The sequence below is a fragment of the Anas platyrhynchos genome, chromosome 15 (genome assembly GCF_047663525.1).
Source record: "Anas platyrhynchos isolate ZD024472 breed Pekin duck chromosome 15, IASCAAS_PekinDuck_T2T, whole genome shotgun sequence".
NCBI classification, from domain to species: Eukaryota; Metazoa; Chordata; class Aves; order Anseriformes; family Anatidae; genus Anas; species Anas platyrhynchos.
The window spans coordinates 10589798-10615900 of record NC_092601.1 but is presented as its reverse complement, the minus strand read 5'-3'; the positions used below and the strand labels follow the sequence as shown (position 1 = coordinate 10615900).

Genomic DNA, 26103 nt, shown 5'->3' with positions numbered 1-26103 from the left:
TGCCATTTAAGCTGTTAGTTACAGAGATTCAACATATATTCAGAAATACATGCCTTCTCCAACACTTCTAGGCCTAAAAAGATCACACTACATACATAAAGACAGTCTTTAAACAACTGCCAACCGAACCGTATCATGTGATAGCCACTTTCTTTTTGGAAACTTAAACAGTACAAAACTGAGTCTCTGAATTGTGCCTCATTGCCTTTATGACTTACTAGTGGAGCTTTACAGATTCGCTAATTCAAGAATCAAAGCCATAAATCAGCTCCTTCTCTCACATTTGTACTCCCTCTGCCAGATTCCTAACAGTAAAGCAGAGTGAAGCAAGCACATCCTGCCTACGTAAGACAGGAGTGAAAAGCTGCCTTTGCTTCTCTTGATTAGTAAACACGTTTCTGACAAAACAGGCACAAGCAGGAATGTAATTTTCTGAAGGTCTTCCCAACCCTTTAATTTGGAAGAAAGCTTTAGAAAAGTTCACAGATTTTTCACATATGGGCTCTAAGCAACGAGATATATGCAGTTTGCCTCAAAATCTAATGGCATTTTATAAAGCCTGCTTAGGTATTAAAGTATTACCTCTTACACACAGAAGTCATTCTACACTTGACAACAAAAGGAAATGCTCTGCTGCAGTTAATCAATAAGCCATGCAAAACACCGTCAGTGAAGCATGACAAGTCAAACATACTGAAACCAGACCTATTCCAGAGTGAGAACACAACTGTCTTAAGTAGAGGACATGAGGACATGTAACTGCTGGTCCAGATGACCTTGGCCAAGCCCCTACCTGCACAAACAAGTAGACAAGTCCCAGAGGTGGAATAATGACAGCAGCTATAGGTGTGGCCAGCAAAATGATGATGCAAGCCCCAATGACATTAAACGTTGAGCCCATGAACATCTTGATGATTGGTGGAATAGTGGAGTCAATGGTATCTATCTCCTTAGAGAAACGGTTCACCAGATTTCCACTGGGTGTACGTTCAAAGAAACTCATTGGAGACCTGAGGACATTGTGCAGCAGGTTAAGGTGCAGATGTCGTGAAGCAAATATTCCCCCTATTGACACAACCATCGAGTAGCCAAATACAGCAATACCTGGAACAGAAGACTTGTTTTTAACTGCTCTCATCTATCACACAAAACATTTTCCTTCATTTTGTCATCACGCAGAATTAGCACATATCTAGTACAATAACCCCAAGAATTGGAGTTCACTACCGTTAGACTTGGCAATTACTTAAAGAAATTTAAAAACTTTTTCAGTGAAAACAGCACATTTCTCTCATGGAAGTATTTTTCTCCATTAAAAAAAAAAGTGGTGTGTAATACAATCAGAGAAAACGCTGGCCTATGCAGCTCAGCAAGACCACAGCAGCACAGCTAAGGCCTTCTGTGATATACTGTCCCTGCAAGCCAGGCAAGCATACTTTTTTGACAGGCCAAAGGGCCATTTCTCAGATCAGATGTTTTGTCGCATGGCTTATCAGTCTACTTGCAACCACTTTTGTTCTTGTTTTGTATGAATGAAAGAAGAACAAATTCAGTAACTAAACAGACTGAATAGTTTTATATGTCAGTTTACTTGTTGGTTTTAACAAGTTATCTGTCTTTCTATGAAATAAAAACTCAGGACTTAGAAAACTGCTGCTGCAGTTCTGGGGATACGAGGTCACCAAGAGCATTAGAAACATTCTGAACCAGCTAACAGTACAATAGGTAAACCAGGCAAACCTTGAGAAATTCCCAGTGCTCCATACACTCCCAGTCTGACATTTGTATACTGCTGTGTTCCATTGATAACAGGATCATCTGTCCATAAACTCAGCCAGTAGTTGGAAGCCAGGGAGGCTACATGGTTACACATGAATAGGAAAATGCTCAAAAAAGAGATAAAGAGTCCAATAGCTTTCATGTAGTCCCAATATACTGTTGCCTTTACCTGAAGACAGAAGGGAGTAAAAATGTGTTTATATATTTTTTTATTTACATATTCATTTTGAAGATTAAGTTTCAAAGCCAGCAAGTTCCCTTTTTTTCAACCACTATTTAAAGTTAACATTCCTGCATCAAGCCAGACAAACATGACAATGACATGCTAGAAAGCCACTGACCTGGAACACAAGTTGCAAGATGTTCTGTGGATATGTGCCAAACCCAGTATCCCTCCAGGGCAGGCACACATCATCTTTCCCTTGTCTTCCAAGGGAAGGAAAGGGAGAGCGCTGCTTGAAGTAACACAGAGCATCTGTGGCAGAGCCAAGAACTTCACTGGGGAGTTCCAGATTTTGTCTCTCTCTTTTTACCACAAGATTATATATCCTTTAATTAAACCCTTGCTTCATATGGCTTGTATTCTATGATCTATTGTAAAATAGGACTCCAGCAACATTGCTAGGAGGTATAACTACCATTTTCCCAGGAACCACACTCTCCAGTTTCTCAGAAAGCCCTGGGTTACCCTTGGATTAGATACTTGTGTCTACAGTGGAAAATTGGCTTAAATTCAGCTGAGTAAATTCCAGCTCCTTACACTGAAGGATAAATTTCACCAGGTCACCTAATTTGTTACAACTTTGCAACCTCTTTCTAAAAGAGCAAACTGCAAGTTTGCCATTTCTTTCAAGCTTTGATGTGGTTAGACTCATCATCTTAAGCTGAGGTTTCGATGTAAACATTCTTTCTGCAAGCAAACCTGGAGCTCTGCTCTGGGACCAGAGACCATAGCAACACTTTCATGAAGTGCTGCACAACAAGCAGCGAGCCCCACAATTCTCTCAGCTCTTTCTCACCCCAACTACATGCTCTTCAGAAGCTTTTTTTTTTTTTCTCCTCACGTGGACTTTTCTGAAACTGAAAGAGAATGCAGGAAGTGGGAACAGGAGACCTTACCCTCCCGGTCTTTGCTGTGTCAGCCTCTGTCAATTTCCAGGAATTCTTTTCTGCAAGTGGCTTCTGCAGCTCTGCTGTGCTGCTGTGGTGCTGTGACTTCCCAGTCTCTCTGCTATATGTTGAAGAGTTGCTGAGCTGCCTGTTACAAATACTTATTTTTAGTCTTGGAAAATACAGGCCAAGTGTCTGCTTCACAAATAGACCTCGACAGCCTATGGCTACAAGTCACTAGCTTGCATTAGTCTGGTGATAATCTATCTCCTAATAGCCATCATCTGGAAAGTGATGACCACTGCTTCTGACCCCCCCCCCCCAACTGCACGCTCCTAATCCTCCTGGCACTCACTTCTCAAGTACTCATTTCCAGATACAAGCTAACTGGTTAGGCACACAAATAGATCTTGGTTGAACGATCAAACTCCAGAAAGAAAAATGCCATGGTGAACATCAACATTGTCATAAACAGTACTGCTGTTAAAATGCTAAAATTTTACCACCACAGGCAACAAAACAGGCAATTTTACTCCCGGGCACTCATTACCTTCCAGAAACACAGTATTCCTAGAGTACCAGAAGAATAAGGCATTGGCTGTAAAATGATTTTGGGAAGGTAGTGACAGTGATTGCCTTGGGACTCACTCAAGCGTTAACAGCAGCTGTATTATGTCAGGGTAAAGGCCCACATAGCACTACTTGCTACCTGTCAGTGGTCAAACCCTTGCAAAGACTACTAAAAGCAGTGTAGACCATATAGTACTCGCCACTTTATGTGAGCCAAATCCATGGTATCTCATAACAATGCAATGGTTTCTGCGCATGGAAAGCTGAGTAGCCTGAGAGTAAGTCACCATGATAAGAGAAAGGAGTGTATTTGTCTTTAGATTAACTTTATATACTTGGTAAAACCATGCCAAGGTGTTCCGCTCCAGGCTGCGTTAATTGAGTTGCCTTCCACACCAAACCGTGCAAATTCCATGCATATCTAACAAATGCAGTTACAGTGCTCTGAGGTGAGAACACCCAAGACTGGAAGACTTCTTCAACAGCAATTGTCAGTGCCACACTGTGCAGGGGCTGGGATACCAAGCTGCACACAGCAATTGGCTGAGACTAGAAACTTCAAGGTCAGCCAAGAACCACAAGTGCAAACTCTGAAGTACTAAAATGGAGCACGTGTATATTGCAGCTGTAGGTAAATATTTCTTCCAATAAATTAATACTGCTAGGTCATATGGTAGGTGCTCCTCTGCACACCCACAAAGGAGCTCAGGAAGACAATGGCAGAAAAGCAACCTTCTGAACGACTCCCAGGGCCACCACAGGAACCATCAGCCCATCATATGCCCATTTACACAAGCCCAGAGGAGCAAAAACGGGTCAGCTGTGGGACCATGGACATCCTAGCCATCCCTGTATGCACATATGCAAGACAGCCTGTACCAGCAGCAGGAGCAGGGCTGCAGCCTCAGGGGCTTAGCAAATGGATGGATGGCTGGGATCCAGCAGCAGCTGCTAAGCAAACTGTTTGAGCTCAGCTACGGGAGGGATCCACCTTGTACATATATGTAATACATTCTGACTTGTAAACCTGCATCCTGCTCAGCCAGAGAGGGGAACTGGATGAGGTCATTGGTGCCCTTTCCTTTGCGTGGTTGCTCTAAATGTTTGAGCCGCGTGGCCTGTCATGCATATCCATGCTATGTGTGTGCGTATGCTTGCTGGGAAGGCATCTTCAGCCTCACTACTGGCTGCACCTTGAGCCATGGATCAGCACCAACCTCACCCCTTTCAGGCTGCTGTGTGTGGCATGATAGATTTTCCTCCCACAAATAATATAAATACCAAGTTACTGTTTATCCACGTCTGAGTAAAAGGACAGAAAATTAAAACAACAACAAAAAAAAAGAAAAAAAAAAGAAAAAAAGAGAGTGCACACCTATGCATCAACTTTCCAGGGGCTTCATTCACAATCACTCCGTTTTCTACAGGCTTTCCTTCCTTTCCAGATGGACTATTTGCATCTGGGGGGGGGGAAACAAAACAGAAAGTAAATTAAATATGAAAATGGTAGGAAGAGACATAAAGGTTTAATTACAATTGAAAATGCCAGGTGCAGCCCCAGTGTGCAAACAAAGGGGAGAACACAACTGAGTATTTACATATGCTAACAGATAATTGATTAGATGAGCAAATCAACATAATTCCACCCCCAACAGGATTAGTTGACAAGACAAGGAATATTTATTTTTCTATTTTGCTACCAAATGTAGGTCAGCAATAACAACTTAACATAATTATGAGAATATACTTGATGTTAAAGCACACAATACCAAGTCACGCTATGACTCATGGTGAAAAAAACGACTCCAACCATCTTCTGTTTTGCAAACCACATTGTTAATACTGTTAATTATTTTCATTTCACAAAACAGTAAGATGACACTCTAGCAAATGGAGTGCAGCTATATGAACAGATGGCAGGTGACATTAACTTCGAGCCTTCCTTCAAAACAAGGCAGGAAGCAAGGATACAGAACTCCCCTGTTTTTAAGCAACCATAGGAATCAGATTCATTTAGGCAGAGATGTTTCTATGAATGTCACTGAAGAAAAACAAGTTTTTTTACCCCATTTGTAACAAGATGTAGAACACACATCAAATTGCTTAACACTTCACAAAACCTGTCACCCTGAATTATTAAGCTTTCTCTTACAAATTCAGTTCAGCGTAATACATTGTCACGAACAAAATTCCTAGGTTTGAGTTATGTCATCATTTCCTAACACTAACAATGACAAAAAGGGAAAGCTTCAATGACTTAGTTCTTATTTTAATTATATGAATAAGACCAAACAAATACGAGACTGTTATTTGAAGCACTTGATACATTTTCGTCTGAAGGGCTCTCATATGGGAACAGCAAGGATTCCAGCGTCACTGAAGCTCTAAACCCATGTGAACAAAAGCAAAACCACAAGCAAACCTTCCTCCTTTAACAGTTCTTACATTTGATTCCTTCTTGCAGGCTACAAAGGTTTCGCACTTATACTGCATTTACCTCTTTTGAGAGAAAAGTACTAAAGATTGCCATAGTAAATCTGGTGCATGCACCTAAGGTGTAACAGGTGCATAGGGAACAGCGATAGGGTGTGAATACCCATACGAGAACAAAAGGAACCTCCAGGGATCAATCCTGAGTGCTCCCTCTCGGGGTACACTCACTACACTCCTAAATCCAGAGGGGGAGATGCACCTTTAAAGGTTATTCAAAGCTTGCTCGTGAAAGTAAGATAAAGATACACTGCTAGCATGAGTTATCGACAAATTGACACTCCAGTCATTGTAGTAGCATAGAAACGAGTAACATGCAACCCAAGCCAATGCCTTATGTTATGTAGCTCAAGTTCTAATAACGACTCAATCTCTTCTGTAAAGTTCAGCTACTTGCAATGCTCCACTACAAGCACTAGTAAAAACCCAAGGCAAAAAAGTAGTTACCTGTCTCCAGAGGTTGAATCGTTCCTTCTAACGAAGGATCTGAGTCTAAAAGCATAATAATTAACTTTTTCCAGAAGACACACAACCAGTTTTCAACCTTTACAAGCACAAATGCATAAAAGTAGCATGGCCTAAACCACAAAGACATACAGAAGCCCAAGGCAGGATCAAATTTACTGAAATGGATCTCCTTTAATCCCACCTCTTGCATTAAACCATAAAAAGGCAACTTTGAGGAAAAAAATTCACCATGTGGCTGCAAGTGACAGATCACAAAACTTCCTTCAAGACACACATTAATGGGGGGTTAGAAAGTGTTCTGCTACTGTCTTGCTTTAGGTACAGAACTGCTGTGAGAGGAGACCTGTGGCAGCAAAGACTTCCTGTGTGGTTACCAATCGCCACCCTGCAAGGGCAGATTAGTAAGGACCAGGGGGATACTCCCCTCTTCCAAGCTTCTACCAGCACTCATCTTGAATCAGCATTTTCTTCTGCCATCTGGAGACTGCAAAGCTTTTACCTTATGAAAGAGAAGAGCTGCATTTTGCTAGCAGATGAATTAAGAGGAAGGGAGGTTATTTCCTGAGCCAGGCAGGTGCTTCCCAAATGACCACTGGGGTTGACTCCCCAGCATTTGGAACTTCTCACTATTTAACTCTTGCCTTGCATGGAGTCAAAATGTAGAGAAGCAGTCAAAAATGAGAGAAGCACCTAGCCCTACCGAAGGGCACTGGAACAAGCTATCCTAACTACCAATTGTAGTGCTGTTGAGCCCAACTCAGCTTTACGCTGTTATAAAGAGGCTCAGCCCCAAAATACAGGTGTGCTGGGCTTTACTGGGAAACAACACGGATCATGAAGGCGTAACGCTTTCCTTTGCTGATGCAAAACCCCAGTCCATAATGCAAAAGTGGCCATGTTTATTATGAAACACACACTATTACCTCATTTATAATACAAAAATAATGAACAAGGAAGCTATCTTCAAACTTAGCACTTTTTACAATTTTTATCAATTGCAGCTGTAAGGGGGAAAACAGACAATTTTACAGAAGCCAAACAAGGCTCTGTCAATCAGATTCACATTTTCCACTGCTCAGATTTCAACTTTGCGCTAGGCAACAGCTGGAACTTGGGGAATCAAGTCCACAAAAGGTAAGGGGGAAAAAAAAAAAAAAAGACTTTCAAATTGAATGCCTACAAGTGACAGATCAAAAAAGTTCCTTTTAAAACATACAAGACCTAAGCCCTACAGGCCAGACCCTTAACAGTTCTCAGAGTACTTTTACTCCCTTTTCTCTCCACACCGAAGCCAAGTCAGCCTGTTCTACTGACAATCCTGATATAAAAACGGAGCTGAGAGTCACAGAGCCAAATGCTGGGGAGATGGCCTAAACCCACATTGCTCTCTATCAAGTACAGCCTACAGATTGCAATGCAGATTTAGATTTAATTGTGCTGTACACTTCATCTTTCAGGCACTGTAGTTAAGACCAAAGGTAAACCACAGTTAAAAATATTTCAACCTTGTGGTCTGGTTCTGGTAAGTTTTACCACTTTTACTCCCCACAAACATGTTAAAAATAACTCCAGGCTTTGCAAGAACAAACTGAAGTTTATGGTGAAGCCATCTGGAAAAAACAGCAAAATCCCTATCCCTGTGCTCCTTAAAACAAAAGGCTGCATCCAGTACTTCAGTTCGTATGGGAGCTGAGGGATGGATGGTCATAAGACAGGTAGTCCTAAAACACCCATTTGTTTTTCCTGTTTTGCAGGAAGAGCTGTCAGCCTGGAAGGGGCAGGCGTGCTCACAGCAGGCAGGGGCAGGCTACGACTCCACACAACCCACACTGCCAAGAATTGCACTGGCATCACCAAGTCAGCCACATTAAATCCAGAGAATGGAACAACTGCTAAAAGCAAGATGAATTTACATGCTTTTTTGTGCAAATACACTTACAGGTAGTTCCAGTTGCTTTGGAGAAGATTACACTCTGTAGACACAGCAAGGCATCTATTTCTTTTATTCACAAGTGAATGCAGCAGTGCTCCATGCTGCATCCCCTGTTGCTGCCATTGCCTTCTGCATCAAGGGAGAAGAAGGGGCAGCTCACCTCCCCAGTCATCCTGCAGACCCGGGTGGGGGCAACTTTCCAGAGCGAGCATTCTCCCATGCACAGAAAAAACACTGAAGCTGAGGATGGGAGAGAAGCAGGTAATCCTCAGGAATCCCCAAGGGAGAAAAGAGCTGGGAGGTAACAGGGAGAGGGCTCACAGCCCCAACTCAGAGGCCTGGGAGAACAAAAGGTTTTCCCCAGCCTTGCAGAAAGCAGGATGTATTCCTGCCAGAAAGCACCAACCCATAGTTTTCTGTTTAGCTCCAGCAATGTTTGCAGGCTGCCAAGATGTAGCGTAAGAGACAGCCTCCTGTGTTCTTGTGGTCCCCCCCTCTTTAAAGCAGGCATGCAGCTCCCCTCCAGCTAGCTCTGACTGGCTCTCATCACAGCTTGTTCTGCATTTATCTAACAAACTGTGTTTTTAAATAATATTTAGCAGTCTTTTATATATCTGATAAATATTATCCCTGTGAGCCAGACAAATAACACCCTATTTTTCACTTTTTACTATTGGCAGAAGATCACTCAACCAAAACTGAGAAATAAGTTTGCTGTGATATGACAATTCTTTCTGAATCACCAGGGTCATATTGAAGTGCCTTGTGTTAGACACCTGCAGACAAGTGTAGCAGAAGATAAAGCACTGGCTCACTTTCCAAGAGAAGATTTGGTAAAGCAATGGGATAGAAAAATAACTTCATTGAATGTGAAGACTTCAACAAGTAGCATGTACTTGGAAAGAGGAGTAAAAGAGGCTAAAAGAACAAGGCTATTAAAGGACGGAAATTGTTGTGGCTTAACCGGCAGGCAGCTAGGCACCACAGTTTGCTCACTCCACACCTCTGCAGTGGGATGGAAGAGAGAATTGGGAAAAAGAGAAGGAAAAAAAAAAAGTAAAATTACAAGAGCTCAGGGGTTGAGATAAAAACAATTTAGTAAGAAAGAAATGAAGTGGACAAAACAAGCGATGCACAATGCAATTGCTCACTACCAGCGAACTAATGCCGAGCCAGTCCCTGAGCAGCAGCAGCCAGATTTTGCTTCCAAAATCTCTTCCCGTAATACTCCTCACAGTGGGAGACCCCAGCCATAGAGCAATAATTGCTGCTCACAGACAACGCCCACCCAAACCAGCATCCCAACTTGTGAAGTGACATCTGACACGTACCAAGTGACCTTTCCGAGATAAAGGCTAGCCTACAGCAGGGCATCCTGACCTTGAGCTCAACACATCACCCTCACATCAAACCCCCTGTTGGGGAGCAGCATGTGTGCAAGGAAGCCCTGCACATCCAGGAGAGACTGCTCATTCACAGCCTCCAAGTGCAGTCTCTGTTGCCAGCCTGGATAGAAGAGGACAGCCTCAGAGAATAAAGCAGACCATCACAGCCCTCACACCGTGCACTTTTACACCACGATCTAGAGCAGCTCCTTGCCGAAGGCAGCCATCCATCACCTCTTCAGTGCTTCGCAGCTCAATTTGGCACCACTTCTGTTGTCTCCTGTGGCAGGCATTTGAGGAGTACAATTAAAAATTGCCACTGCTTTCCCCTCTAGAGAATGGGTAGGAACCAAGGGTTTTCCAAAAGGAAGAAGGTGAAAAGTGGATTCAGTCTCTTTCTGGAAAGCCTGCTCTTCAGCATCCAGCAACAGGTATTTGCTAGCAAACTGGCCTCAAGCACATACCAACAACTGCACCCCAGCCAGCACTATACAAGCACCCTTGCAAACACCCTTCACACTTACGCGTTCACATGTGGAAGATATCAGAAAACCACAACAGGCAAGCCACTGAAGAGAACAAGCTGAAGGCAGCTAAGTTCCTCTATTAAAATCCACATCTATCTGCAGGAGGAAAAAAAAATTCCTACCCCAGTACAGCTTTACAGCTGTTTGAAAAGCAGAAGGAAGAGTCAGGGGTGTCAGCAAAAAAAAATAAAAAAAAAATGAGCTGCTTCATCCTCTTCCCCATCCCCAAAGCAATTATCTTTATAAAGAATCAGAAGGAAATGTGTATAAACCCCTGCTGACTCCTACTTGACCTCACAACCACTTAATTTTGCTACAACATGAATTTCACTACAGAACTGCTCCACATTTAAGAATGTGCATTCACCTCGCAACCTTCAATGCCCTCTAAAAACATCTAAATCTATAGGTTTCTAGAGGTTTATCACAAGAAATAGCAGCTTCCTTTAACTTTCCTTCCACGACCAGTACAATCAGTGTTTTCCCTTTACCATGACTCCCTTTACATGCCACTTATCAGCTTATCCAAAAGAGGATCTATTTGCAAGCTTACCGCTGTTCTCCATGCTTTGTTCAGCATTAGCGTACGTACGAAGAAACTCCGCAAAAGCTCCATCTTGCTTCAGCAGCTCCTGGTAAGAGCCCATCTCAGAGATTTTTCCATCACTCATTACCAGAATTGTATCCACTTGGGGCAGATAGTTGACTGCATGGGTTACCAAAACCCGTGTCTACATAGTAAAAGAAAAAAAAAAGTTATTCTAGTATCTCAAACTGGTAAATACAATGGTTAAACTTCTGTCCTCGCAGCTTGAATGCTGGGCACAATACAGTAATAACTATGGACTCACATGGAGCATTTTTAAGAAAAATGACTGCTCTTGTCTTTGGACTTCTCTTTCATTTAATTTTGATTAGAGAAACCAAACAATATTATACAGGAACACTATTTTTGTAATAAAAGTCCTTAAAAAAAAAAAAAAAAGTCAGGAGAATCTTTTAATTTTTCTGATTTTTAAAACCGAAGTCTGAAGACTGAACTTGACAAAGTTGTAATCATTTCAGTTTAGCAAAGAAAAACAAATCATTCCCCAGAGACTAGGTGTTATATTATCACGTACTTTATTTTTCAGGATTCCTTTTGGTCCAATAACTTTTTCAAAAATATGTTTCCCAACATGCGCATCAACAGCTGATAGAGGATCATCAAATAAATAGACATCTGCGTTACAGTAAACTGCCCGAGCAAGACTGACTCTCTGTTTCTGTCCTCCAGACAAATTGACACCCTGGGGAAACAAGACAATAAGATCCTTTATTTACAGCTAAAAAGAGATGCCTTACTGTAGTTTTGAAAGAAAAAAAGTCATGGGAGATTTATGCAAATCAGAAAAATTTCACCATTGTCTGAAACAGATCTGTATCACAAACTATTTACTAATGTAGCATGAACAATCACAGTTAAAATTCCCTCTTAGAAAGGAGCATATCTCTAAGTTATTGCTGTCAATGAGGGACTAGGAAAAAAAAAAAGCATTGTTTACTAGTCTTGCAAGGAATTAACCTAGACCAGACACACCTAATTCTGTACATTCTGAGGCTACTTTTCTTCTCGGTCATATTTTTGCAGGTCTGACTCTGATCTTACCAAAAACAAAAAAAAAAAAAACACCCACACTCTAAGAGCAGCCTACAATTTGGTTGGCCTGCTGACCACCCAAGTTTCCTGTAAGGAAAATAAAAGCTGCTCTCTTGCCTCACTCTGGACCTGGGGCTGTCGGTAGGCAGCTATACCCCATGGAGAACCAGTCAGCAGGCACAGCACATGTCCCTGCATTTCCCTTCCTATCCTCTGCAGAGCATCAGCTTAGCAGAATGCCAAGCAGGTTACATACACATACAGGCTGCTGGCCACGTGTTTAGGGGACACCTGGTCCTGCTTGCACACCAGAGCACTGAATCATTTAGCAAGTTTCTAAATCCCACACTGCGCACTTGTACAACCAAGGGCCACCTTGGGTATTGCTTCATTTAAAACGACGACACAAACCAAACAAAAACAAACAAAAAGCCCCACTTGAAGTGTTAAGAAAATTATTCTCTTCCTGCTTACATATATTTTTATGCTCTATGACCATGACAACTCAGAGCTTTTTAAAAACAAGCATTGTAAGATGCTTTTACTTTTCTAATTAAGAAAAAGTTTCCTCCCCTTGGAGTATTAAAGACAAAGAAAACAGACTGTTCAAGTTTTCCTGTTACTCTAGAGGATTTCTATTCTGAATGCTTTCAATTCAACACAACTTTAAGAGAAAGTAGGACAGAAGTCACAAGGCCTTATCTACAGGCAATAACACTGTTGTGGTAGAGCAGGTACTTAAATACCTTTTCTCCGATTTCTGTTCTGTCTCCCGTAGGAAGAATCTCTATATCAGGCAGGAGTGCACAAGCCTCAATCACACGCTTGTACCGGCTCTCATTCATCTCTCTCCCAAAAATAATATTATCTTTCAGAGTCGCATTTTGGACCCAGGCTTGCTGAGGAACATAGGCTACTGAGCCCTGCAAGGAAAAAAAAATCCTTATTCAGTACTTCAGACTAAAAGCCTGCATGAAGTCAAAGCACAGCAGGGCTTTGTGATGCTGGCAGTCCTCATTAATTCACAAATTGCCTGTGGTCATTATGGAGCCACACAGGCAAAGTGTGTGCTCTTGGGGTGGTGCCTCCTCCAACATATTTTTGTAATCCCCTCTACATGTGAACGTAACAAAGTGCATTGGTGGAAAATAAAAGACTTCAAATAAAACATGATTCTCTAACAGCCTTAGAGGAAATATTTGTTTAGAGAATATTCACACAATTATTGAATGTCAGAAGTTATTATGGCTTTGTTCTTTCATACAGTTGTAAATTCTGTTCACTGTAAAACAATTTAATCTGGAATGCAGAAGAGATTAACAATGGTGTCCCTGCCAAGAGATTTCTACTGAAAGCAGGGAAAGATGTTCTTATACAAAAAGTCACTTCAAAGGAAGAGACTCAGCTGCTGCAAAGTATTTTGCTTTGAAGAATGGTTTGGCCTTCTGTCTGCACTGATAAACAGTGATTCATTTCTCACTTTAGTTTTTCCAGAGCAATTTTGGAGATGACCAAATGTGCATTTTTTTTAACGTAAGATTTATTTGTTTTGCTCTCAAAAAACATCTCTACCCATGTTTGTAACCTTATCCAACAACTCTCTGATGTCTAAGAAGATATGAATTAATACCGCTCCTCCTCATGCTGGAGTATGTGTAATAGTCTCTCTCCCATACCTGGCTGCCAGCGAAACTCAACAGAATAATCATCTTTGAGACTTCTATCATTGTACATATTTGGCTAAATCTGAAACTGCCAGATTTAGAGGCTGTTGGATCAACTCTTGAGAGAATGTAGGATAAGGCATAAACATAGTTGCTAGGGAATCAGGCTATAAGTGCATTCCTTTGAAAGGCTCTCTTCCCCTCTTCACATCATTTGCAAGTCCAGAATCCCTTTGGCAATACCCACAAGTAGCAGAACAATTATTCAGACATCACACCTTAACAACCACATGGCCTTCCTTTTTGTCCATCTCCCCCAGTAATGCAGACAGCAATGAAGACTTTCCACAGCCAACTTGGCCAACAACAGCTATCAGGGAGCCTTCAGGAACAGTGAAGTTGATGCTGAAATTAAAGTGTACATAATTCAGCCTTGCTTGCTGGCACACCCCAGTAGTTAAACAATCATTGAACAGCCCATATAAAGCCAGATGCAATGCAAACACCCACTGCAAATGCTGACACAGCACATGAACTTAAACTACTTGAAAATGCAAACCTTTCTTTCAGAACTCACACAGCTCTTCTTATACTTAGGACATAGCATCTTGATATGTGATAGTCATCAAGAAAAAAAAATAGTCACTTCAAATATTTCTCTTAAATTTTCCGTAAGCAGAAATGTAAATACAAATGGATGTTCCCCAAATAGCACCCTTGCCTGAAAGGACATGCAATTTAAAACCCGAGATCAGCCAAAATGAAAGAAGTGGGTGGAACACTGGGAAGACAGGGCTGGTAGCTCTATCACCTCTGTTACTTTGGTAGTCACACTATGTACAATGTTCTTCACTGGTTTTCTCCAGCAAAGGAATCAAGGATTGCTACAGTTCAGAGAGGACAGGATTTTTAAAGGTAGGCTCTGAGGACATAGTGCAGATGTAAGGGATTAGGGATAATTAAGAGGGGACAAGCTAATTGCATCCTCTAGATGGAGCTCATCCCATCTGCAGCCTCTAGCAAGAGCTTGAAATCTCTAAAGCTTTCTCTCCTCCCATTATACCTCTTGCTACCACCCTTTGCATTTCAAACTCAACATTGCAAACTCTTCTAGTTCATGAAGTCCCTGCATAAAATACAGTATATTATATACATATAAAAACACACATATATAACGTTAAATATAAATGTTATTTGTTTTCCTGTTCCTTTAAGGAAAAAAACTCTTCTGCATATAGACTTTCTAATTTAAATACAGATAGCCTATGATTCAGCACAAATACAGAGTAAAACAAAGAGTACCAATTCTTACCTATTCAGTGAAGGAGGATCATTTCTGGACCAGCTAAATGTTGCATTCTTTACAATAATACTTCCTTCTGCTGATGAACAGAAAAAGTGTATTTACACAAGTGTCAAAACAAGCCACTAAACTGTACGCTCTGAATCATGTCACAGAAGTAAATCTAAGTACACAGAAGCAGAGGTATAAAGCTACCTTTGTAGCAGAACAATAACCTGCTGCTTACCAGAAGCTTGTGTTCTATCAGTCAAAGCAGAAAAGTAAGCATGGTAAGAATGGTAAGTCTACCCTCAGCAGAGAGTCTGAAGTTACACATCTTTAGTAACCAGGAAGTACACGAATGCCAGCTGTAAGATCCTGACTAATTCAGCCATCTCCTTTACCTAGCAACTCCACTGCAGTACTTCAAAGTCAGTTCACGAAAACAAAGCAGCCTCAACCTGACTTGTGCTTCAAGGGGAAGATCACCTCAACTGATGCTTCTACGCAGAAAACAGAATTACCACGATATAGGGGAAAAGAAGTCAAACTACCAAATAAAATAACTTTGACCAAAACCAGTGTTGAGGGAGTTAGAACAATTTAGGTTCGAATAGACTTTTAAAGATCATCTAGTTCCAGCCACCCTGCCAATGGACAGGGATACATTCTGCTAGATCAGGTTGTTCAAAGTCCCATCCAGCCTGGCCTTGAACACTTCCAGGGAGTGTTCATCCACTGCCTCTCTGGGCAATTTTTTTTTCCCCACTTAGAGCAAGTCCAGAAGGCAAGAAATACTTATGCTAGACATAAGTTTGAGTCAATACAAGTACAACCCATCATGGATAGAATTTATTTTAAAAATCCATTAAACCCTATCTAAAGATTTGTGAGTGAGGTATAGTACTGGTTATCACCTGAGAAAGGGGACGAGATATTCCCAGAAGGAAGATGAGAAAAAAATACATCAGATGACTGCTTACAGGAAAACCAAGCGTCTGAAGTCATAGGTCAGCTAACCACGAGAGGAAGGACTGGGGATTTCACTATCTTTGTAATAAGGAAGGAAAAAAAACATTTAGAAGTGACTGACATCGTTAAATCAATGTTTGTCTTGCAAGACAAAAGGGTGTTGGCTTTTCAGTAGGCCTGCCTTCACACTCATCTTTGTCCAACAGCCCTACATAACCACAGCAGCAGTACTAGATGTAGTACAGCTCGGAGTAATGCTCTCTGCACAAAATAAAGTGGAGGCATTTGCCAGAACTGGAACTTACCTTTTCTCCTTCAAAGGTGCTGAAGTGGCATACAATTGCTTTATCTCAAGAATAGTGGGTTTGGGGACAGCGTTAATTCTCATCCCCTTAACTTTCAAATGGGTATATTTGAAACTGTCCAACAAGTCATTTATTCAATTTTACAGCCCCCCCCCCCCCCCCCCATTTTGCTTTCTGGCTGAAATCAGTGAAATCCAGCAAGATGAAGTACATTTGTTACAGAAAAGCAGAAGAAATACTGCAGAACCACCCAAAATCTTCAAATTTTTCCAACAGTACTGAAACTCACCGTCTGTGGTGGGACGCCTGATTATGCTGTCTGGATCTAACTCTTCATGTGACAGAAACACCCTAAGGCGCTTCAAGGACACACTGGCCTACATGGAAAAGAGATGCAAAACTCTCTTATATTCTGTTCATTATAGTTAAGAGTGGTGTTTTACACCATGTATATATTTAATCATTTTTACACATCCCTCCTTAAAACCACTGTATTGTTTCTTGGACAGGCAGTAAGCTTGCATTTCCCAGACCACAAGAAATATGACTGATATCAGGAACACTCGCTATTACTGTACCTCAGATTGAGAATTTTGCTTTTATAGCATTCACTACACAAGAAATGCAAAGCTCCTTTACTGTGGTTACTGATTTTCACCAGAGGACTTTCTCTAAGCACAGAAACGTAATCTTTCCATCCAATGACTATTTCTGCACAGAAAAACTTGTTAATAACTGAAATCTTACTTCTACTATGCTGCTGATAACCATAGGAAGCATGTTCAGTGGAAACCTGAGGATGTTGAATAAAGCTAGGGATACAAATGCCTTCTGAGCATCCAAGACGTTGTTTTTGTCTATTTTGACATACACAGCAAACGTGGACAAGGCAACCTGAAACACAAAGTGTAATGGTTACAGCAAGGGTTACTTTTTTTTAAAGCCACTAACTCAAGAAACATACAGTGACAACCAGAATCAGAGATCTGCAAATCAAGGAAAGAGCAATGCTCTGATAAATTTCTTGTTCCTGGTAATGCTTTTTGCAAAACAAACATTTGATTTTAATGTATTGTTGTAAAAGAAGTTGATGGTGCCTCTTGGAAAACTTCTGAGAAGGTGCCAAGCCTTCACTTTCTTCACACAGCAAAGGTGAAGTCACAAATGACCTAGCGCTTGTGGTCACCCTGCAGAAGGGAAGGAAAGGAACTATTGCTAGCCTTTGTTTCATTTCATTCAGAAAGAAGTCACTCCCCTTTGTACCAGACACTAGGACCGATCACACCTGTATACTGAAAAATAACCCATTGCTAGCTCATTTTATATTTTGTAGGGACTACCACAACCCTAGATTGCAAAGTACAGCCCTCTTTATCCTGGACAGATATTCTAAGAAACTTTAAATATTACTGCATTATAAAGGGTAAGCCTTACAGTACCCAGACAGTTCACAACAGAAAAGTTTAAGATCCCTGCTGAACAAAAAAATGACATTGAACCACTGCTATCATCAATCATAAGGTATAAAAATAATTTTATACAGTTATTTACATTTTTTAAAAGTATGTTGATTAAGTTGCAATAAAACTAAAGTAAACTAAGTTAAGCCAAATAAAAACAGCACAACACCTCCCTATCTCACAGAATTTTCACTTGCAGGTCAATTCCCTTCACAGCCGTTTCTTCCATGGTAAGAACACTCATACTTCAGTAGATAATAACTCTTTCACACACATTGACAGAAGAAGAAAACAAGGCAAGAAAACATGGTTGTCTAACTACTGGTGACCCTCTCCCTCAAGACTTGAGGCCATTAGCTCAAATGCCTCCAGAGGAGTCTCCTCTAAGCACAGCATCCACTTAAGACATTTGTATTTAAAATCTAACTGCTGTGAAGCCATGTATTGTTCTTCTCACGGCGGCTGACTCAGCTGTGTCTGGTACAGTAGCTTGTTTGTACAATCCTTAGTTCGGACACACATATCCCAGGGAAAAAGCCCTCCCAGAGAGATCAAAAACAAGACAGGCTCCAAAGAATAACTTCAGAAGCAGCATGCCTGCACTCTTGTGTTACCAACAATTAGTCTGAAACACACCCTTATCAGTACAGACAGCAGCACCTGGAGGTACTGCACAGCGAATAGCTCCCTGACACCATTGCTAAACAATGCGTTCTGCCATTGAAACAGGAGAAGGAGTAGAAGAAAATATCACGCACATCAAAAGTGCTTTCAAATAGACACCTGCATAATTCTTTAATCAGAAGCTTAGAGGAATATTTACTGGAGAATAAAAATCTGGAAAACTGCGTGTTAAACAGCAAAACAGCAGTCTTGTACTTTGGTCTGTACTGATTCTATCCCAGTGGCAAACCCTCTAAGGTTCAGGACCTTCACAACATACACAATGTGCACTGAAACAGAGCTACTCATTAGGGGAACTCATCTCAGACTCTGAATAACAGCATTAAGGAGTCCACATGCATGGTTTTATTTAGAAACTTCATTTAATAATGTATTTATATTAAAACCATCTCAGACTTCTTTTAGAAAAGCATTCGCTTAAGAATGCTGCTGATATTTTCTATCCAGGGCACTGCTTCTTCTGCCTTTCATCATGCCCAGAACATAATATAAACACTACATAATATTTGCAGGGAAGGAATCTGAGACTGGAAAGTACGCTTAAACACCTTCAACTGGAGCAGCACATATTTTATCCTAATGTAGTCATGGCCTCTATTTGCTTCTGCGTACAAGAGCCCTGGCCCATTGTTCTAATAGGGTCTGAAGCAACTTTGATGTGATCTCACCCTTCTCTCTCTTTTATTAGTTTGAATGTAAGCTAGCCACAAACACAGTGGAGATGTTTCACATATCAAGAATATTTTTTTTTTAAATAGGAATTTAAAGCAATAGCAGGCTATGCAATGGCTTTACCTCTCCACATTGTTCCTACATAGATGTGGGGAGAACCCAGGCCAGAGGCACATTTGGCATGCAATGTTCCATTAGATCTAGAACTCTCATCCAAGGATCTGCTGCTTTCAGAAACATACTGAAACAAGGGAACTTTTTCTTTGTTGTTGAGCACAACTACCACCAGTATGGCACTGTGCACTTCAGTAATTTCTTCTTAATCTGACAGTGCTTTTAATCCTAGGTCCCTCGAGAATACCAGTGAAGATAGAAGGAGCAGGGAAAAAATAGTTTTTATTTTTAAATAATTCAGTCATTAACTCTTAAGATACATTCAACATGGATCTCACTAATATCCAAAGAAAACAGAAGAGCCTTTTCATAGAGTGCTGTGGAAGTTTTCCTACTTTTCCATTCATTACAAAACAAAACAAGAACAAGTTCTCAAGTACTGCTTTGGAAAGCATGATCCCAAACAGGAGAACAGACCTGCAGATTTGTTTCACTTACCAAAAAAGGAGCACAAACCCAAGTGAAGGTAGCCATCGCAGCAAGGTAAGCAGATTTTTTTAGGACTTTGAGCTCTTTCTGCCTGATCTCTAATACCTTCTCTCTGAAGGCTAATTCCCAAGCATAAAGTTTCAGAACTTTAATCCCGTTGAGAATTTCATTCATCAGCTTAATTCTGTTGTCTTTGCTCTTCATCTGCGCCTTCTAAAAACAACATTGCAATAAATAATTAGCAGAGCACAATACTTGGCAGATCCACAGAGTTCCCAGCTTTTATTTTGCAATGGCAAAATTTACCTCATAAGCATCAAAAGCTTACTAGATTCCCAAGCAGGAAATCTGAAATACTATCTGAACAAATACACAGAATTAACACAACATTTTAAACCAATTAAAAGAATGCTTCATACAACTAAAAACCTGAACCAAGATCAAAACAATTGTGGTACTGGTTTAAGTGTGATTAATTCTGCACCAGAGAACCTCAGGGCTCAGGTTCCTCTAAGTACAACACACAGTTAAAAATATGCCACTCTAACCAAGCTTCGGTGATTTGCAGCTCACATCTGACCTTACACAAAACCTGGTTTTGCTTCATTTTCAACACTATCAATCACTTCCTGATGGTGTACTAAGGCAAAAAGCTTTCTATTCAGCAGAAAGAATACAGACCATTAGGAAGAGGGAAACCTTTGAAGAAAGTATTTTAACAAGGGCTGAGCAAAGCTGAAAAGATGTTCTGACTCAGCACCCAGCAGTTAGCAGACTGCACCAGGACAGCTATCTCAGACAGCTGTTACCAGGGGCAGCATGGCTGTGACAGACTACCTATTCCTGCTCCACCTCATATAGGAAACAAATTCTGTGGTACATTCTGATGAACATCTAGAGATAAAATGTTTCATTCAAATAAATTAGCAAATGTCAGGGGAAATGTATTGAACTTAGCTAGTAGAGAAGTTTTTACCAGAAAGCACAGAGCTGTTGGAGGTTGTTTTTGCAATAGAACACACAAGAGTTTGAGCCTAGATTTGCCCACATGCACCCTCTGCAACAAACTGACCCTCTCTAATTAAAATCTACTATGACCAAAGAAGAGCCAACCACTGACACTCCTTTCTCCTCATCCCACCTGGAAGAAATAAGAAATAGCAAGAAAAGATACACCAACACTGCAACCACCATCCCAGAAATGTAAATATTTCACTCATTTTCATGTTCATTAGGCAAACAGTAGCACAAGTTTCCTCTTGAGTTCTTAGGCAGCAAGTTAAAAACTAATTTCAATCTAAACATCTGGCATTTCTTGAAGCTGGCTAATCTTCTAACCTTGCTGTTAACTTCTGAAAAATTTTTTGACGATTACTTATAGATGTAGGGCTGAAAAATACATCAATTTGCATTTATTTTGCATACACATTGTTTCTGACTCTTCTATCCTTTCTCTTTATTAAGCTGTAAATAGGTAGGGGGCACTACTCAGAAACAAGTCACAGAACAGTGCACATTTCTTAAAAGCCCTGTCACATACATAGAGCTTCTTACCTGATAGGTTTTGGTCTTCATTGCCATCACAGCATTTATGGGAACCAGAAGGATCATAACAGCCACACCTGCCAGTACAGAAGGACCTAAATTCTGAAGAGAAAAATACACAACTGTAAACATTTATTCAAAACCATTTTTTAAGATCCAGGGTCAAACCACTGCATGTGGTGCAGAAAAGCATTCTGAAATATCTTTTCAGCATCTTCTTCCCTTTTCAAGAGCAGCTTAGGGGAAGAAGATGATGATCCAATATGGACTTAAACTTATGTTTACATGCTTTCATTTTTGAAACTTAGACATACATCAGTAGCTTGAATACAGAAGTATATTTTGCTCAAGGGAGATTTTAACATTTGTCTTTTGTTCTGACAAAGAGAACCATGCAGAGAATGACCAACTTCTTGATCAATTTCATTACCCTTCTGACTGACAGTAAGAAATTGCAAGAGACAGCCTGGTGACTGGACTAGAAACATGCTTCTCATACGGTGACTCTGAGTATAGAGCCAGGACCACTTTTCTTTAAATCACATGATAAATGAGATACTGTAGGTGTTGCAGTCCCTCCAAAATTAATAGCTCCCTTCTGCATCCTACCCACATACACTAGGTTATACAAATCCAAAGCCTTCCTTCTTGGTAACTGAAAAAAAGTAGCTCTGAAAGAATTCTGAACAGCATTTGATCCATGCTGCTGTCAACACTCCAGTGGTCTGAACAGCTCTCTGAAGTCATGACGATAAGAAACAGCACATTACCAAATTCAAAACAGCATACAACACATACAATACTCACCCGCCACAGTAAATACAGTGCTAGTATCACCTGGAGGGGTGCAGACCAAATCATATTTATATAGGTAGCCAAGTCCATGAATCTCTGAGCATCCACAGACATTAGATTTACAATTTCACCCACAGTAGAAGTCTTTCTGGCAGAATTTGTGATAACGAGTGCCTAGGTGGATTTAAAAAAAAAAAAAAAAAAAAAAAGAAAACAACATGAAAAAAGACTTACTCATTTCCTTTTTCTCCATGGAATTGAAATTGCTTTACCAAGCTTCATCTTTAAGCATCCTTTTCATGCTTCATGTTCTGTTTACCCTGCACATCTTAAAAAAAGTGTAAGGTGCGTTGATGGAAGAAGCACTCGGGTTAAATTAAAAATAGCAACAGGTATTTGCAAATAGGGTTGGTTGGTGTTTTTATTGCTTGTGGGGGCATAGGGTTGCTTTTCTCTTTTAAGTGTAAAAAGTAGAATCTTCACTTCTTGTCACATATTTTTCTCACATACAGCAAATAATCCTAAACTTTCTAAAATGTTCCAGATTACTCCAGGAAAAGGCGGTACTGCCCATTAAGTCACTAAGTAAGCTGTAAATGTAGATACATCTTAATTTTTGCACAAATTTAAGTAGTTTCACCTGCTGTCTAAATGAGAAAAGGTTTCTTGTTTACCCGTGGGAAGGAAGAGTTGCCAGAAACCAGTAATTCTGAAAATGTTTTCATCTCAAAGCTTTTTATTTATAAATCAGATACTCTCTTATTTCCATTAAGAGTTAAGAGACTGCTGGGCTGATTCCTAACAACTTTAATTAGTCAGATCTAAGCAGCGTGTTCTCACAGCTGCTGAGTGGCATCATCATATATTTAGAAGAACCACTTACCTTTCGATAAATTACACCAACAATAGCTGTTTTGAGTCTCATTCCAGTTACAAAGCAAATATGAAAATACTGGTGAAGAATCAGTGTCTGAAGACAGGCACAGACAAACAGCAACCCAGTATAAAAGTAGCCCTGCCAGTCTGGGGCATGTTTGTCATTTACAAAGTTGATTAGCAATCTGTGGAGAGAGGAATTAGCAATCTTGCTATGTAATGAAATCAAAAGGAAATTTTGCGGTTACAAACTTTGATTATTCTAAACATTTCATGGGTCATGCAAGCACCCAAAATGCCAGACTTAAATAAAACAATTAAGCTACCTTAGAAACTGGACATCATTTTATAGTAGGACACTTCACCCCCTCCTGCTAACAATGTAGTACTTTAAAACAAAAATATCACATGCCTTATATGCACAGCATTCTCTTGGAGCTATACTGAAAATTCTTGCATTTCCTCCAACTCAAATGCAGCTACTTCTAGTTGTTTTACTACTTCTCACCTTAAAGCATACAATCTCTCTTACTGCCTTAGCTCAGTGCTGCTTCACATACTGTGACTTGTGGTTATATAAACCTTTAGATTTCTGAGTAGTCCCATGATCATCACAGGTTACAAGTATACACTAATTGTCCTGATATTGCTGAGTATGCTCTTGCGTGGCCTTCCTAGTATCGGAAAGGAAGCTATGATGTCAAAAATTTAGCGTATGATGTTATAATTTTAAAACCAACGGGCCAAAGTCATCTGCACGCATGAAAACTTGCATGATAGCTATGCTCCATTGATCTAGCTAGAAGCAAAGCACATGGTGACTGGTATACTTAAAAGCATGACTTAAGCATACTTAAAAATCCGTCCACATATTTTTAATTTAATAATAACGTAAATATATCTTACTTCAAAATTTCTGGGCCTGTAAACATCAAGAGATCATGTGCTGCTTTAAACAGGAAACTCATGAGAAAATACGGTCCAAAAGTTTTATATAACACCTTGAATAAAGATGCCTCGTAGTTCTTCTGAGATGGTTTTATAATCAAAGCTTCAGCCTCTTCTGTCACATCACCATTTGAGTCACTTTTTTGCTGCTTTTTGGATGAGTATAATATGTTTAATGGTTGCCTGAAATAAGAGTTAAAATATATTGAAGGTATACAAGGTAGCCTTTACTCAAGCATAAAACCAAATGGAAAAATGCGAAGTATACCATCAGACGTTTACTTCAACTATGCTGATAACAATTTCTGATATCAGTCAACTCAATGCCCTGTCTTACATCATTCTTTTAGAAACAGCAAGTGTCCCAGGAACACAGATAGCTGTTCACCGCAATTCTTTATAGTTTAACTGAGTTTTACTGTGAATCTCTCCTATAGCAGTCCAGGGGAATGAGGAATAGGGTTGTAATCTGTGTTAAACTCAAATAAAAAAGGATGTTATTATTCTAAAATTCAGTATGCTGAACCTTCATCAAAACTGAAGCCTCACTGTACTACAGGAGTTAAAAGTTTGCAGTCAGATTTATGCCCAGTCATCCCCAATGAGCTGAACACATCTATTTCATGCAGCTGGCTTCCATCAAGCTACATACTTCCGAACTTCTGAGGACAAGCTGTACGTAAAAATACACTGCAAGAAAGCAAGCACTCCTCCTTCAATGAAAAGATGCTTCTATTTAGGTGCAGTAAAAGATGATGAAAGAACAGAAACTGCAGGCATGCAGTCTTTCTAATTTTAGCCATCTTGCTTAGGTGTTCAGGCTCCCTATATAGGGAAAGGAAAGAAATAAGCTTCTCACTTCTACATCCTGAACCACCCTCCAGAGAACTCCACTAACTATAGAGGGAGCCCAAGCTCCTAAATTGCATGGCTAAAGTTCGATTGTGTGAAAATATTCCCTCCTAAGGAGCAGGGTATGTATGGAGGAGAACTCCTACACATGAAAAATTACAGTAATTGCCTTTGGATCATGAAAGACTAAGCAAAACTTGATGCAACTCATCAAAACAAAAACAAACAAACAAACAAACAAACAAAACACCACCATCACCATTTTGTTCCTATTCTATATGCAGTTAAGGACAAATCCAGAGCTAGCACTTGAATAACTTGAGCTTTTGAACTTCTGCATCTCAGAGGAGCCACTAGCCAAGTAAGACCACCACACCCCTTACAACATTGCCCTGTTCCAAGCTCCCAGAGGTGCCTCCATCAGAGCAATACAGAGAAACCATGCTGGTGGGATCAAAGCGCATTCAGCTGCATCTTCCCCAGTATTCTCCAGCATGTACTTCCACACAGTGATTTCCTCCTTCTCAGCATTTTAGAACACACACAAAATCCATAAATATTTCAACAAAATGGTTCTTGACTAATCAATTTTCATTTGTTATTGAAAATTTTATCACTGATAGGATAGCTAACTTACCTCTTGGTCTTTGCCCACTCTTTTGCCCAGTTTCTAGCCAAACCTGGCACTATCTCTTCTGATGTGTCCTCTTTATTTAATGACCACAAATCCTTAGCTTCCAAAGGTCTCCGATAACCCTGAATCATCAACCTGTATTAGAAAGAATTAGCATAATGTATTTGAGAATACTAGAGATATACATGCTATAAGACAGTGAGTGACATCCAGCCCCAAAACAAAACCAGCTCTTCATGAAAATTCATGCAAGAATTAGTACCTGTAGCAACACAAGTTCAGACACTAAAATGGTGTTTAGCAATGGATATCCTCCTGTCGTTTACTGTGAGAATTAGAAACCAAAAGATCTAAGGATCCAAGATATGCCACTGAATTCAAATTTCAGGAGAATAAAAGAAAGGATAAAGTGATCTCATTTGAAAATTAGCCAGGTGACTAACATTCCCATGCCTACTAAGTTGCAAAATCTTTATTAGCCTTTAATTTTATAAAGCCATTCCTTTCATCTAGCTTTCTATTTAAACTCTGGCCAAGCACCAACCACAAATATACACTAATATATTTCCATGTTTCTATGTTTAAACACATAAGAACATGTGTTGCAATCAAGTCATACAGCTAACAAAAAAAGAATGGATTGGACAAAGAGCTATCAATTCTGAATGCCCTAATTTCTAAACACAGCAGATAATTTCTACCTTTTTATATTTCCCAAATAAAAAAAAATCTGATTGTTTTGACAAACAATAAAAACATTTATTAAGCAACATTCAAATCAAAGACCCTTGATTAGGAAGTAAAAAAAGACCAATTATTTTATTTTCATTATCAATTTAATCTGTTTACAAAACTACCAACCAAAACAAAGTTAGTATTGCATGATTATTGCTAATTTAACTCAGAATGC

General features: G+C 40.1%; 1 protein-coding gene across 9 annotated transcripts in view; it reads right to left on the bottom strand.

Annotated features, from left to right (window-relative positions):
- ABCC1 (ATP binding cassette subfamily C member 1 (ABCC1 blood group)) overlaps positions 1 to 26103 on the bottom strand; it is a 58231-nt gene that overhangs the window by 8862 nt on the left and 23266 nt on the right. For 3 of the 9 annotated variants that reach the window (XM_027469322.3, XM_027469320.3, XM_021271618.4), the window contains exons 7-24: positions 25197 to 25328; positions 23666 to 23890; positions 22767 to 22944; positions 21896 to 22057; positions 21098 to 21190; positions 19553 to 19756; positions 16872 to 17018; positions 16414 to 16501; positions 14878 to 14947; positions 13844 to 13970; positions 12648 to 12824; positions 11384 to 11551; positions 10816 to 10993; positions 6397 to 6441; positions 4835 to 4919; positions 2899 to 3037; positions 1741 to 1948; positions 794 to 1104 (exon numbers count right to left, since the gene is read on the bottom strand). In XM_027469322.3, coding sequence (XP_027325123.3) covers positions 794 to 1104; positions 1741 to 1948; positions 2899 to 3037; positions 4835 to 4919; positions 6397 to 6441; positions 10816 to 10993; positions 11384 to 11551; positions 12648 to 12824; positions 13844 to 13970; positions 14878 to 14947; positions 16414 to 16501; positions 16872 to 17018; positions 19553 to 19756; positions 21098 to 21190; positions 21896 to 22057; positions 22767 to 22944; positions 23666 to 23890; positions 25197 to 25328 — 2737 coding nt within the window. The remainder of the gene's footprint in view (positions 1 to 793; positions 1105 to 1740; positions 1949 to 2898; positions 3038 to 4834; positions 4920 to 6396; positions 6442 to 10815; positions 10994 to 11383; positions 11552 to 12647; positions 12825 to 13843; positions 13971 to 14877; positions 14948 to 16413; positions 16502 to 16871; positions 17019 to 19552; positions 19757 to 21097; positions 21191 to 21895; positions 22058 to 22766; positions 22945 to 23665; positions 23891 to 25196; positions 25329 to 26103) is intronic. The other 6 variants (XM_072023658.1, XM_072023656.1, XM_005018462.6 and 3 more) reach the window with 3 other exon arrangements.